At 40.9% G+C, this 15,000-nt stretch overlaps 1 protein-coding gene and 2 long non-coding RNA genes across 9 annotated transcripts in view; 1 reads left to right on the top strand and 2 right to left on the bottom strand.

The window, feature by feature from the left end:
* LOC127000352 (uncharacterized) overlaps positions 1–251 on the bottom strand; it is a 3,353-nt gene extending 3,102 nt beyond the window's left edge. For all 4 annotated transcript variants that reach the window (XR_007753929.1, XR_007753927.1, XR_007753926.1 and 1 more), the window contains exon 1: positions 1–251. This exon is cut by the window's left edge and continues 514 nt beyond it. This is a non-coding gene — a long non-coding RNA (uncharacterized LOC127000352).
* Positions 1–15,000, top strand: part of LOC127000348 (pumilio homolog 2-like) — a 165,223-nt gene that overhangs the window by 66,491 nt on the left and 83,732 nt on the right. For 3 of the 4 annotated variants that reach the window (XM_050863966.1, XM_050863970.1, XM_050863969.1), the window contains 5 exons: positions 420–552; positions 6,356–6,567; positions 8,235–8,389; positions 9,575–9,658; positions 11,444–11,828. In XM_050863966.1, the coding sequence (XP_050719923.1) occupies positions 420–552; positions 6,356–6,567; positions 8,235–8,389; positions 9,575–9,658; positions 11,444–11,828 (969 nt within the window). The remainder of the gene's footprint in view (positions 1–419; positions 553–6,355; positions 6,568–8,234; positions 8,390–9,574; positions 9,659–11,443; positions 11,829–15,000) is intronic. The other variant, XM_050863968.1, reaches the window with a different exon arrangement.
* The window catches only part of LOC127000353 (uncharacterized), a 3,292-nt gene continuing 695 nt past the window's right edge, over positions 12,404–15,000 (bottom strand). The window contains exon 3 of the long non-coding RNA XR_007753930.1: positions 12,404–14,920. This is a non-coding gene — a long non-coding RNA (uncharacterized LOC127000353). The remainder of the gene's footprint in view (positions 14,921–15,000) is intronic.

Consider the following 15,000-nt stretch of genomic DNA (forward strand, 5'->3'; position numbering starts at 1 on the left):
CTTACATCCTTGCATATCCTTGTGTACCATTGAGTAATATTTTCTTGGGCATTGCAACCCCACTTAAACTTGAAATCAGTGACAGGATATATGGTCTGATGAGTGGTTGTGTGTGTGTGCATGCTTTACTGTTACTACTGAGCCCTTGGATGTGTTGCCTTCTGTTTTGTTCCCTAAGTTTTCCTGTTCAGATCTTGTATGAGCTAAGTTTGATCTTGTATTGCTGATCATGCTGGGCAAGAAGCTGGGCCCCCCCCCCCCCCCTTTTTTTTTTTTTTTTACAAGTTACAGGATTAATTACTGTAGATGGAATGGCTTATTAATGTGTCCTGTGTCCTTTTTCTCTGTGTTCATCTGCTGCAAAGTATTTTCATGTGTTCTTAATTTTCGTGTGTTCTAAGAACATCCTTGTATTGCAGATTGCGCCGGCCAAGAAGCTATGGGGCGTTGAGGAAGGGAAGCCAGACAACAAAGGAATCTTCAACATAGGCGAAGCTTCATGGCGTGAGGCTGCTTGGAGCACAGGAGCCCCCCATGCTGCTGGACCTCACCGTTAGTTGCTCTTTTAATAACGCACATTCACTCGCTCACTTAGTCACCCAGTCGTGCACCTCACCCAAGTGCTTCCATGTTTTCTTATATTGTGTCACAGTGACTTACTACAATGCTCCTGCATAATGTTTAGTTGAGGTCATCATTACAGGATTATTTTGCGCTGTGTTGACATTTATGTTTTGTTTCAAGTCTTGAGAACCTTAACCCGGTAGCTGCAGGGATCGTGTTTCTTAAAGGCTCCTCTAAGCGAATTAATGAGAAAAAAAACCACACGCAAATCATTATATGATATAGTCATAGTATATCAATGTATTTGTGATCAGTTTCAAGCCAAAAATTTGGCCCGTCACTGGAACACAGTAAAGCCACAAATTTGGCCCGTCACTGCTATCAGGTTAACGGGGAGTACAGATATATGTATGTCAACTGTTAGCTGCCATGACCAGTTTTAGGTAGGCACAAGCTACTCAAGCAACTGCTTGGAGCCCTGTAGTCCGTAGAGGCCTGACAGTATTTTCAGTGTTGAAAAATTATGGAGCGATTAGAACAAGTGGAGTGTATTCCTGCAGTTGCATGATTTTTATGTAAGTGTACAAGCATGTGTGTATGTGTGCACTGTGCACACATATTTCTCCTTAACTATGGGGGACACAACCCTGCAGAGCATATAAAAAAACTCTTGAGCTATGGATCTCGTGAAAATTAGTGCCAGAGTAATAGTAACGAGAATAATAATGCAAAAAAAGTGCACCTGATAACCAAAGATGGGGAAACAAATGATCAAACCCTGTCCATGAAGTAGGATCTATTGATGCTTGCATACACTTGGTATTCTGTCATACTTTTATATTGATAGTAACAAGTTATGTAGCAATGGCAGAATTGTGCTATAGCTCATAAAATGTGGGAGTAGTTGCAGTATAGCTAAAGTGATAACCTGTTGAAAGTGTTAGATCTCTAGGTTTCAAATAACCATGCTAAGCATATATTTTGAAGGCTCTTCTGGCTCTTTTGCCGCAGCCACCCCGTGGATGGAAGTTCCCGTGAGGGAGCAGGGCATCTGAGATATAGATAGATAGATCTTGTGTCACTGTTAACACCCCTGTGATGCAGTGGTTAGCATGCCTTGGCAAGTATCAGTGGGCCCTGGTTTGAATCCTGGCCTGCCAGTCAATGTGCAACTCACCCAATTGTTCATCCTCCCTTTTGGGCTGGTCAGTAAATGGGTACCTGGGGAAACCTGGGGAAGGTAAACTGTGGTAACCTGGATGTCATACTGGCCCTGTGTCCTGGGGTAATGGATTCGTACCCACCACAGGCTCAAGGGCCAGTGTGACAGGTGACACTGCAGCCACGCACAGCTGTTGTGTACAGATTCCCTCATTTTTACCTTATCTTACCTTGAGACCAGGTTGTTGCCAAAAATAGTGGAAGAAAAGCTGCTGGAATATGCTCCCTGAGTGTTGCTCATTTCACAATTATTATTAACGTGTTGCAATAGGTGTGCCTTCGTGGTATAGTGGTTAGCATGCCTAGGCCCAGGTTTGATCCTGATGTGGGCAGTTGGCACAGTTCATCCTACCTTTCCAGCTGGTTAACAAATGGGTACTTACGAAAGGTAAACTGTGGTAACCTGGATGTCATAATTATTTGCCCTGTGTCCTGGAGGAATGGATTCTTGCCCACTAATTCACAACTATAGTGTATGCCCCAACTTATTAATAGGTAGAGCAAAAAGAGTATGAACACTAGGAGTTTAAAAGTGTGTCACTGACACACCTAAGAGAAGTTCAGAACTAATTCCTACAGTTATCAAACTCATATTTCAATCTCACACAAGCTCCTCTTCATGTGTATTTTGTTATTGAAATATCTGCTGTAATTTCACCATCAGCATTCAACAACCCTTTGTTACTGTACATTCCAAATAGTGACACACCCTATGTAAGTGTTGTGTCTGAATGGCTGCCTGTCAAAGAGTGATGTCACATGACAGTTCATTATGCCCATACTTTGCCCACTGTTCATGAGAAATGATCTGATCAGTTACTATGTGAAAGAGGTAACAGTAAACTACTGTGTAGCTTTGAATACGTCCAGTGTGTGTATACACTTCTGAGTCATTCTCAGGTCAGTGCACATTGCTCATGTTTTGAGGACCAGTAATAATAATAATAATAATAATAGTAATAATAGTAATAATAATAATAATAATAATGATAAGAATAAGAATACAAGGGCAGATATTGTCACTTTAAGGAAGTCAAGCAGGCTGGTCACTGAACAGTTCCCAGGCCTTCACAAAGTTTGTTGCATTATTAAGTACAGTGGCTGTTTATTGTGTGGCTGGCAGGGTAAAACAGTGCTGCTTGCAGGTTCACACATTGTACATAACAGGCATAATGTTAATGTGTATCATCAATGGGTACTAAGCTGTGCCTTGGGGTATATTTTGTTGAGATTGATATCTCAGAAACATTGGGTCTTGACATTCTTGTTGTCTAACAGGCAGTTAAAATTTAGTATATCCTTGATATACTCATTCTTCTGCTATTTTCTCTTATGTAGTAGTAGACATAGCTGGGCGTTATCGCGATACTTTATCGCTGATAACAAAATCGGGTTATCGGCCATCCGGTACTTATTTAAATATATATCGGTATCTTCGTTACTTTTGTAACCAAACTAGCGATAATCGCTACTTTTTTCCGCCTCAGAAAAAAAAACGTTGTCTCCTTACTGCGCATGCGTGGCCCGGTGTTGTATGAAAAAACTTCGGGGTATGAAATGTCTTCGGTGATGAGATTTCATACTTAGATCATGAAAATTAAAACATTAGGTTATTTTTTTATGCTACTCAAAAATCAATATATCATAGAGGAAAATCATTTAACTTTGCCCCAAAAATTATTATCCACTGCTTCAAATTTGATACTCCATATTCGTTTGTGACCATGCCATGATACTGAAGGCACCCGGTGTTGTGTTATTTGGTGTCCCATCGTCAAAAGCTGGCGCTTTTGTTTACAAACACTGGTCTCTCGTGAACTGCACATGCTCAGACCATTAAGTGTAGACCTGTACAGTCTCACAATGCTTTTTTTAACACATTAAGAGTTGCTGGAAAGCTGAATCAAACATACAGTACCACCATCCTCGCTGTTTCTAGAACGACGCGCACTCTGTACATATAAATACAACTCGTACAGAGTGTCGTTCTAAAAACAGCGAGGATGATGGTAGTGGTACTATATGTCTGATTCAGCCTTCCAGCAACTCTTAATTACGGTTTAAAAGCTTTGTGAGACTGTACAGGTCTACGCTTGCTGGTCTGAGCATGCACCGTTCACGAGAGACCAGTGTTTGTAAACAATTTTTGACAGTGGGGACGCCAAATAACACAACACCAGTTTAGGCATTTCTAGTATTACCATCCATAGGCACGTGTCAACGTGTGGTTTTAAGGTTTTGTAAGTTTCCTAAAATACAGATAATGAAAATTTGAATTCATCAATGTTGTTCTATCTGAAATATCAATATAGTATCGTTTTCGCCTATCGGACTTATCGCTAGCTAGTATCAGAATTGTGGATTTATATCGGGTATCGGTTATCGGTTATCGCCTTTATTTGTGTCTCTAGCTAACGAATATCGGTTATCGCCGTTAAGGTTTTTCATTATCAGTTATCGGTTATCGGGAATAAGGTTTTATGTTATCGTGCCCAGCTATGGTAGTAAAAGTAACAGTAGTAGCAGCAGTAGCAGAAGCAGCAACAGTACACTCTAAAAACCTAACACCACTTCCCATCTATAATTTTATTTAGCTTCTTCTTGGCAGTGTATCATATTGGCACTCACCAAATGACTGGCAAGTTTATTCCACATTCCACTCATCCACCATTCTTTTCATAAGCAAGTTCTTGTATGTATCTTGACTAAATCTGAGTGTCAAATTTAATCTATTTTTACAAGTCCTAACATGATCCTTATTGTCTTTCACACATGCTTTAGTTGCATTGTCACTTACCTCACAGAGAAAATTAACACTCATCTTTCAGTCTTCCTTAAACCATGGTAAGTTGGTTCATCTCCATCCCATCTCATGTGTACTTTATTTGCCCCTCTCTCATTTCTTCCTCTTCTCTCCTGTTATCTTCCCACCACCATCCCACCCACTTCCCTCCCTCCCTTTATCTCTATGGCAACAATAGGTCCTTAGACATCTCAAGAATACTTGAGACAGCACCAGCTCTGCTAGGACAAGTGTTAGGGAGAGTCTTGTACCCCATCGCCTCACAGACATACACATATGCACAGACACATAGTGGTGTTCCACTATATAAGTGAGGAAATGATGGAGTTGATTGTTGGTGGTTTGACCCAGATTGTAATATGTAACAGTGGTGTGCTCTCCTCACAGAAAACTAATATCGGGGAAATAGAAGAAATTAAAAAAATAGCAAATAAAATGGTGCCAAGCTTTAGACATGACAAATGAGGAGAGATTGGAAAGATTGGGTTTGCCAGCCTTGGAAGAGAGAAGAGAAAGAGGAGACCTGATTGAGTGTATAGGGTGGTGGTGACAGGGATGACTGGTTTATGTTGGACACTAGGAATAGAAGAGGTTACAGTAAGAAGTTGAGGGAGGCAAGTAGTCTGAGGGATATCAAGAAACAGCTTCCCCATAGATTCATTAACCCGGTAGCAGCGGGGATCATGATTCTGAATGGTCCCTCTAAGCGAGAAAAATGAGAAAAAATCACCCCTCACACAAACCATTTCATAATATATATCAAAGCATTTATGATCAGTTTATGTATCATCTATTTTGGGGGGTTAAAATCATGGCACAAATTTGGCCCGTCGCTGCTACATGGTAAAGCAACAAATTTGGCCCGTTGCTGCTACCGGGTTAATATCTGGAATGACCTTGAAAAGGTGATAGTTCAAGCCCAAAATATTAATTAATTTAAAGCTAAACTTGATAAACTGAGATTTGAAGACAGAACCCTATGACTGTAACTCACTTCCTGTGAATCACAGCTAGAGAAATACAGCCAAGTAAATACTGAGCCTGGCTTCCAGACAGGTCCACAACAGCTCCTGAAGATACCTAGCCCATCAAAGTAAACTGGGTTTGAGTAGTCTCCATATCTGTTTAAGAATTTATATACAGCATTTACTTATTTCAGGCCTAAGCAGGGATATTCTAGCTCTGTTGTCTTGAAAAGATCCATTTAGTTCAAAAAATTTTTTAGACGTTGGCAGGATGCGAGGTTGGTAAGAGTGTAATGGTGGAATGAAAAACTGGTATGGGTTTATTAGCAAACTTGATGGCTTTAGTGTGGATGGTCACATGATGAAGATCATGCAGGCAAAGCATATCTTAGAGTTGGAAGAACAGCTGGAATGGTCAAAATATGAATGGATAGAAATGGTGATGAAACTATGGTGATGTTGAGGCACTGAAGGAAGGCTGTGGAACAACAACAATAGGAAAATCAGGAGTCTAAGATGAAATCATAAGATTGAAAAAGGAAAATGCAGATTAAAAAATAAGGTACATGAGTCTTGAAAACTAAGTCAGTCAGTGACTCCTCTTTTGAAAACGTAGAGATGATGTTTTGCTGTGGTGATCTGATCTGATGGATTATTGGTTCTTAGGAGATGTCATGTGTTGCGAGACTGTGATCACAGGAGCTGCCATTCATGGACTGAGTGGTCTCATGATATCTAATATTATTGTGCATCTTTGTGTATGTGCACCAACTTAGTACCTAATTCTGTACTTGTTCCACAGATCATGGTGTAGGGCAGAGCCATGGGCTGGGCATGGCGGGGGTGGGCCAGAGGGGGCCGGCCCGTCCCCCACAGTTCACTGGTGGTGACTCGGTGCTCTCGCCGCGCGCCACTGACCACGCGGGAGTGGGTCTCAAGATGGTGGAGTATGTGTTGGCTTCATCGCCAACCGGCAAAGATCTTGACACCAGAATGGCGAACCTCAACCTTAGAGTAAGTGTCATCACCATCATCAGGTTGTGTATATTCGCTGTAGTGTCCACCCCTCTCTGTTTCTTTCATTTTCTTGTCTCTATTTGATATTGGTCAACTTCATCCTGCTCTGGCAAAGGTTCTTATTTAATCTCTACTCTTTCTCTTGTCTTTTGTTAATGTGCTCCATTCTGCTTTGGCAAAGGCTCTAATGTCATATTTCCACCTCATTCTCTGTCTGGCTTTTGTGTACTTCATCCTGCTCTGGCAAAGGTTCTTATTTCATCTCTACCTGATTCCCTGTCTGCCCTGACTTCTACAATTCTTGGGTTGCCACTCTGTTATGGTTGTTCAACTGGTGATAGTTTGGTGCAGGACCTGCCCAACTCCACCCCCTATTCTTTCTTGTATTCCTATGTAACTTAACTATGTCTCTCCCACCCATGACTTACCCTTCCATATACAGTCTGCGTCCCGACCACTCTCTGTCCTGATGTGTCACTCTCACGAATGTGCTTCATCTCACCCCACAGCACCCTCTTCCTCTTCTCCAAGTTTTCTGTTCCTTAGAACAATACCCTCCTCTCCTCTTCCTCCTCATTTATCAGGGGCTTTTTCAGCTTTTTTTTTCTTTCTGTTTTCTGTGCAGCAGTCGCTGAGCAGTTCTAGCGCGCGCAGACGACGCCACGGATGCTGGGAGATGCTGTTTCTTTGTTTTTTCTTGCAGAGGTGTCGTTACAGTCAATCCTCTCTTTAGCAGGAAAGTATAAGAGGTGTATTGGACCAGAAGGCCATTAGTGACAAAAAAAAAAAAAAAAAAAAAAAATGATGGCCTAAAGTTATCTTTTGTTACTCATAAGCCAATAAAATTAATGAAGTTTACTCTTCTACAGTATTTCTACCATACTTGCAGGACTAGAGTGACTCATGTAATAAATTCAGCACAGGACAGAGAAATGTATGGGAAAAAGAATGGTACAGTTAGCTCCATTTTCTGTGAGGTGTCACTTACGACCTTCTGGTCCTAGATGCTTCATTGTACTTTAACTATCTCATCTACTTTCCCTCTGTGAACACGACCATGTCAAAAGCTACAGTTTCCACTCCATAAATTTTAATGTAACAGAGAGGAGTCTAAGGAATTTCAATTTACTTTTTTTTTTTTTTTTTTTTTTTTGTGTGTGTGTGTGTGTGTGTGTGTGTGTGTGTGTGTGTGTGTGTGTGGAGACAGTTGTTGGTGCCAAACAAAAATTAAAATTAAGAAATAGTGCCCACAAAAGATAAACACTTGCTTAATATTTGAGTGTTGAAGTCTGAGGCCCAGGCTGTGATCAAATCTTGGCTGCAGATCCATAGACAGGCTGTGAATTTAGGCAGTGAAGCACTACACCATGGGGAGGCACAGAAGAACAGGGACTCCATGAGTTATTGACTAGTTACCCTGCTTCCTGAGGAGCTGTTTGGTGTTGGGATTCTCTGTATTTTAAAAGGGTGTCAGGGTTGGAATAGAAGATTTCTCTAGCAAAGAATAATTGCAACAAATACTACCTTGTAGGTCATGGGGGTGCATGAGCTACAAGGGCACCAATGAACAGTGGCAGTAAACTAACTAATAAAGCTACTCTTTTGGGATCATGAATGCTGTGTAAGTACAATGAACCATGTCCAACTTCCTTCTCTTCCTGCAGCAGAACGGTGGTGCAGAGAGTGGCAAAGACAAGAAGGACAAAGCTCCCTCACCATTCGACCCAACGAAGAAGGATGTGGAGAACGGCGGTGGCAGCGGCGCCCCGCAGGCCAACGGCATAGTACAGAACGGACTGGACGACGACAAGACTTTTAAGTGAGTGGCTTTATTTTACTTATGAATGAACAAATGAAAGTGAATGAGTTTTTTTTTTTTATTTATTTATTTATTTATTTTATTTTTTGTCAGAGAATGAACAGGCCAAGGCCTAAACAAGAGCACCACTGATACAGTTCTCCCTCAATTAGAGATAGGGAAGCATTCTTGAAAACCCAATTTTAATGAGAAATATCATGTAGTAAGACTTGTACAGTGTGGAATTTATAAAGATATATTCGTGGACCTAACTGAACCCCACATATACACATGAACAAACTGTTTTAGCGAGTCAGGCGGTGCTCTCACCAACACTCAAGAACAACAGCAAACATAAAGAAACATGCAGATGGTTCCACTATTTTCCATTTCCCCATGGTGTTTTTTTTTTTAGTTTTGTGTTTTATTAGGTGTGCTGAGGCATAAGTGTTACATTCAATTAATTGATTTTACTTTCTGCCATTTACTGCCTCTGTAAAATAAGTTGCAAACTGGTCTGTCTCCTTTGCATGGTAACAAATCAGTGCAAACAAATGAAAGACAAGTTAACCAAAATAAATAAAATAATTGAAATATGTCATCCTGCAAGGGAGAACATTGAAGTGGAAGCACTAGCTTGTCTGTTAATGTTTGTTGTTATTTTTGGAGTGTGAGTGAGACTGTTCAGAGTGATTGAAATATTGTATACCGAGGCACTGCATAGTGTGGGAGACCTTTTCCTTTATGAAAGTCAATTTTTAAGGGAATTTGTGGCCAGGTAGAGAGCATGTGCATGTGCAGGACTACCTCTTTTTAGGTGGGTCAAAGTATTCCACTTTATATCACATTATACCCTTGGGGTGAGGTTGACTTTTGCACAAGTATGTTTGGAAGGAAGAAATATAGACCAAGAAATTAAGGTTTGTCCAAAGCTTAGCAGTTAAAGGGATGAAAGAGTGTGAGTGGCCTGCAGGGTGCTGCATGGGTTCTGGCACAAGGACGTGGATGATAGTTGCCTTCCTTCCACCACTGTGTTGTCCTGGGCTCTATATCTCTTATCTTTTTTCTCTTTCTCTTTACCTCTCTCCTTCCTTGATATTGCCAAATCGTTGGTTTGTCCTGGGTTAAGTATGTTAATAATATGTTCCTTCCCTCCACCCTGAACAGTACTAAAGTCTTGGGTACTCTCTCTTTGTCTGCCGTCAGTTCTCGTTGTTCCACCCTCCAAAAGAACTGGATTAAGAGTCGTGAGGGCCCTGGGGCTCAACATTTTGTGGAGGCTCCTATAAGGTAGAGCACCAATGAGGTTTCTAAGATCAGTATTCACTCTGTCTTGTTGGAGTGCCTGTTGTGTGAGGGGACTCAGGGCCATAACCTGTAGCAGCCCCCCTGAAATGTGGCCCTGATCATTATCACTTGTTGAAGGAAGGAATCAAAATATTTCCAAGATTGCAAGGGTTTTGACAGACCTCTGATGATTGTGAAATAACAGTTATTTACTATGAATATTTTACACTCCCCTGGTCCCTCAGAAAGCTATGTAGTTCTGTGGTAGTGTCTGTGGATGAAGGATTATACATGGCAAATGTTTCTGTTCTGCCTGTCAAGTTTGTTCATCAACAATGTCATCACAGGGCAATACATTTACATTTTCTCATTACGGTGTGAGCCACAACCATTGTACATTCATGTTAGTGTCTGGCAGGATCATTGACACAGTGTGGTCTCAAGCAGCACCAGAGTTTGGGTGATACATGAGCTTGTGGTATTTGAATTAATATTTATTGATACATGCAACCCATCATGCTATTTGATTTATTCTCCTGTAATGTGGTTGTCATTGGAAGGAATGGAGAGAAAACTGCCTGGTATTTTAACTTGGAGACAGGAACCGAGTGTCATGTATTAGGGAACAACCAGAGGTTGAAGAATTTTTTTTGACAAAAAAGAATAAGAAATGGACATGGGCTGGTTATTTCATGCATAGAGGTGATAACAGATGGACAGCCAAAGTCACTGGCAACAGGTCAGGCAAAGGATAAGGTGTAGAAAGAACAATAGAGCACTTGTCAGAGCAGGATGAAGTACACTTAACATCAGACCAAGAGAGGTGGAGAACATTGTGACAGACCTTTGTCCTGCAGTGGACTAGTAATGACTGTAAATGACAATAATAAATTTTAGTAATTTTGTCTGTTGCTTAGGCTGTTTGAGACTGCTTACACTTTTTGGTAATTTTTTGGTTAAATATTTTGTGAATTGCTCTCTTCTAGGCTACACTGAACTACTAGAGGTACAACATTAATTGGTACAACACAGTGTTGGTCACAGAGTATAGTTCATGATAAGCAAGCCTTGCTGTGAACCAGACTGAGGCAGTCAACGGGTGTAATGATGTTGACATGTTCTTTTTAGTTAGGGAGACAGGTTGAGTGCTAAGCTATTAATGCACTTGTGCTCCTCCATTGGTAACCCATCATTTTCCCTCATCTCAAGGAAAATGAAATTTGTGTTCTCTTGGCTTATGCTTTACTAAGAAGCAATGCACGTACATTTTCTTATGATTAGGGAGACAAACCAAAGGCTAAACAAAAGATGAGAAAAGATTCCTGGATCTTGCTGTTCCCAATAAGTAAAACAAAAGAAATCACCATAGCAGATGATCTAATGTGGTGCCAGAAGTGCAAGACATTATTACACTCTACTTCTCTCTGAAAATGTTGATTGTACTAGAGGCCTGACAAGGATAGGACCCAGGTATTAAGTTTGCCAGGATGTGCCAACAATTATAATCACACCCCTTTGCTGACCAGTAGTAGCCATGCCATGTTGCTTCAGCAGTAGTGAGCCTAGCATGTTGTTTTGACAGTACCAGTAACCTTGACCTGTGTCTCTGAAACCTGGGCTTGGAATGAATCGTAAGAAGCAAGGGTATGTGCTTTAGGAATTAGTTACTTGAGTAAAATGTGTCTGATAAAGAGCTGTACAGATGTAGTGTGGATGTGAGAGTAAGAAATGTACCATATTGCCCCTTGAGTTACATTTTTAACCATTCCGTCTCTCTTCACCGTTCAGCCGCACGCCAGGCAGCCGGCAGGGCTCACCGTCAGAGGAGGACCTCAACAAGAATGGCATGGTGGCGGGTGTGGGTGTGGGTGTGGGGGTGAAGGAGCCAGAGCTGGTAGGCGGCGGCGTTGTGATGGGAGGCCCAGCACCCGTCCTAAGCAACCTCGACCACCCGGGTTTTGAAGGTGTTGGTGGAGGAGCTGTGGGTGGCATGGGGGGCCCTGCTGGCATGCTGGACCCTAGCATGGGCATGGGTGGTGCTGGGGGTCCATTTTCATCACCTGCCGGTGCAGACTATAACAGCATGGCCGCCAGCATCCCAATGGACTCTCCAACGCCTTTACTGCCAGCGGGACATGGCGGACCACAACCACAGAACTTCACTGACACACAGGTAAGTTGTGTCCTTCTTTGTGCTGGTGGCCCTTTCTATGTGCAGGGTTGGTTATCAGAGACACCTTCATACAATAATTCTGCAGGTTCTTACTAAAAGAGTGGAAACTGTGTCTGATAGTGTTGAAAATTAAAAATTTTCCAAGGCCAAGTATAGCACACTGTCTTACCTGATGTAGAATATTGAATGTGGTAGGTGAAATGCAGTAGTAAGGAAATAATCACAGCTATGTGTATATGTACAAAAATCATATATAAACAAAATGAAATAAGGCATAAAATCAATCTTGTATAAAGTAGAAATAATATGCAGTTAACAAGTGGGTGAGATCAATGGCCAGTCCACACACCTGGTGACCAGGTAAAGCAGATGTGTGCTTTGGTAGGTTTGGATAAGGACAAATTTCTCCACAATTTTGTCCAGACTTTCTGCGTCTGGAAAATTCAGGGAATTCTATGTAAAAAATCAGCCAGTAGTTGCTGCTTCTCCTTACTGTGCCCTATTTCCTTAATAACCTTGATGTGTCCAATGTAGCAATGGTGGTGCCTCCCTGGGGTGGTGGTTGGTATGGTGCTGCATAGGAAGCAGTATTTAATTTTTTTTTGCATTTTGGAAAATGAGTCTGATGGAAACCAAATCTGCCTATATTAAGGGCCACCTGCACCATTGTTCTGTTATCATCATTATTATTGTCACGCAAGCTGTGACCATGCTGACGCAACTGTTTTGTCACCTTCATTATCATCATCATATCTGTCACCCAAGGGGCTGATTCATCAAACCATTTGCAAGACCTCTCAGTGGTAAGTCTTCTTGTAACTCCATCCACTGCGAATGCTCCTTGTGTTTGGGCGGAGCTGATGTCGGTGAATGAGGTGACAGCCAGAACATTACTTCATTCATCGCCATCAGAGCCAAATAAAGATCAAGAGCATTCATAGCAGATGGAGTTGCTGGAAGACTTACCAACAAGAGGTTTCATAAATGGTTTGATTAATCTAGTCCCATGTGTTTTTATTATTTTTTTTTTTTTATGTGCAGGTATATTTTAATTTTTTTCATCATGTGACTATCATCGGCAAGGTAAGGCCCACGTGACTAATGTGAGGAGTGTATTTAAAGAGGAGTCCAGTGACTGGGACTTGTATCATAAGTTGCCTCTTATGTCGGTGAAATACAAACCCAACTCTTACTTCGTCTGTTATTTCATGCGTCATCTAGTCAAAGGGAAAATGTTCAGTCCGTAGTTCATGTGTGGTAACCTGTAGGTGGCATGGCCTATATCACACTTCTTATCAATGCAATTTTATTTTCTTCCATCTAATTGAAGCAAGAACATGCAATGCGTGGTGTGTGCTTGGTAACCTGTAGGTAGCACCATAATCTTAGACTTGGGAAGCATTGGACTTGGTTAAGGTTTTGACTACTTGCCACGTTTGCTCAATATTCTCTCAAGGCTGCAAGGACAGGGAGGGAGGCAAGTGGAGCCAAGTGGTTCTGATGGGTTTTCAATAAAAGCCTGTATTAAGCAACTGTTTGTAGTGAAACTTTGTGGTGAAACTCCTTTGAACTGGTTTAAGCATTCATTACATTTATATTCCATTCTCTGTTTGGTATATACGTGCCCAACAGTGCATACTTTTACTACTTCTATCAAATTTTTGGCTATTATAACTTGAAAATGGTCAAATCATGTGGTGTTCTTCCAGTTCAATAATTTTCTTTACCAATATTCATCACTATTGACTTGAGTTTGCTGTTCTTCAAAGTAGGAAGAAAACAAGTGGAATACTTGTCAGGGCTGTACAGTAATGTGTCCAGCAGTGAGATGCAGGAAGTTATGAAGTATGTAACCACTATTTAAGAAGCCATAATGTTTAACAAGTTTCAGTGTAGCACAGTAATACATCTTGACGCTTGCAGTTGACTCAAGGAAAATTACTGGTTGAGACTTGGGGACAGGTATTCAGGAAGCTTGATATTGAATAGAACTTAGGACTGGCAGTTTAAGAGTAAATAATTCAAGCTGGAATTTGGGGGTTAACCTGGCACCAGCGACTGGCCAAATTTGTGGCTTTACCGTGTACCAGCGATGGGCCAAATTTTTGCCATGATATAAACCCCCAAAAATAGATGATGCATAAACTGATCACAAATGCATTGATATATATTATGAAATGTTTTGCATGAGTGATGATTTTTTCTCATTATTCTCACTTAGAGGGGCCTTTAAGAAACATGATCCCTGCAGCTACCGGTTTAAATACTTGTGAAGCTTAATACAGAATGCTGTTTATGAACCTGATAGTTTAAGGTGGAATAATACAGGCAGGAATATTGGGTTAGGTATTCAGGGAGGTTAATTGATTCAGAATACCATTTATGAACAAGGCAGCTTAAGGGAAATAATACAGACTTGAAGCTTAGTATTTTGGAAGCTTAAAACCATTTGTGAACCAGACAACTTAAGGTGGGATGTGGTAACAGACTTGAAGTTAGATATTTGGGCAACTTCATCAACATTGCTTGATTGTCGTACTCAGCCTTGTGTGCTTACCGATTTCCAACCCACAAACTGTCTTCACCCCAATAACCGGCTTTATTTTATTTATTTTATTTATTTTTTTTACAACAAAGGAGACAGCTCAAGGGCACTTTTTAAAAAAAGGAAACAATAATAAAAAAAGCCTGCTCCTCGCTGCTCCTAAAAAAAAAAGAATCAAAAGAGGTGGCCGAAAGAGAGGTCAATTTCGGGAGGAGAGCAGAGCTATCGTTAAAATGGTTAATTATTAGTGTTTTGTGGCAATAGTTATAGGTCAGAAACTGGTAAATACGAGGCTCTGAGTATGATAATCTGGTAACGGTGAACTTAATACCGTTTCTATACCTAACAACATAGGGCAAAATAAGATAGACTTAACTCTGATATTCAGGAAGCTCAAAACAATTTCTAAACTTGATAATTTAAGGTTAAGTAACACACTCAAACTTACATTCGGGAAGCTTAAAACCATTTCTTAACCTGACATCTTACGTTGGACTAAAACAGATTAAAACTTAGGTATTTGGGAAGCTTAAAACCATTTCTTAACCTGACATCTTGTGGTGGACTAAAACAGATTCAAACTTAGGTATTCAGGAAGCTTAAAACCATTTCTTAACCTGACATCTT

This window comes from Eriocheir sinensis, chromosome 18 (assembly GCF_024679095.1).
Source record: "Eriocheir sinensis breed Jianghai 21 chromosome 18, ASM2467909v1, whole genome shotgun sequence".
NCBI classification, from domain to species: domain Eukaryota; kingdom Metazoa; phylum Arthropoda; class Malacostraca; order Decapoda; family Varunidae; genus Eriocheir; species Eriocheir sinensis.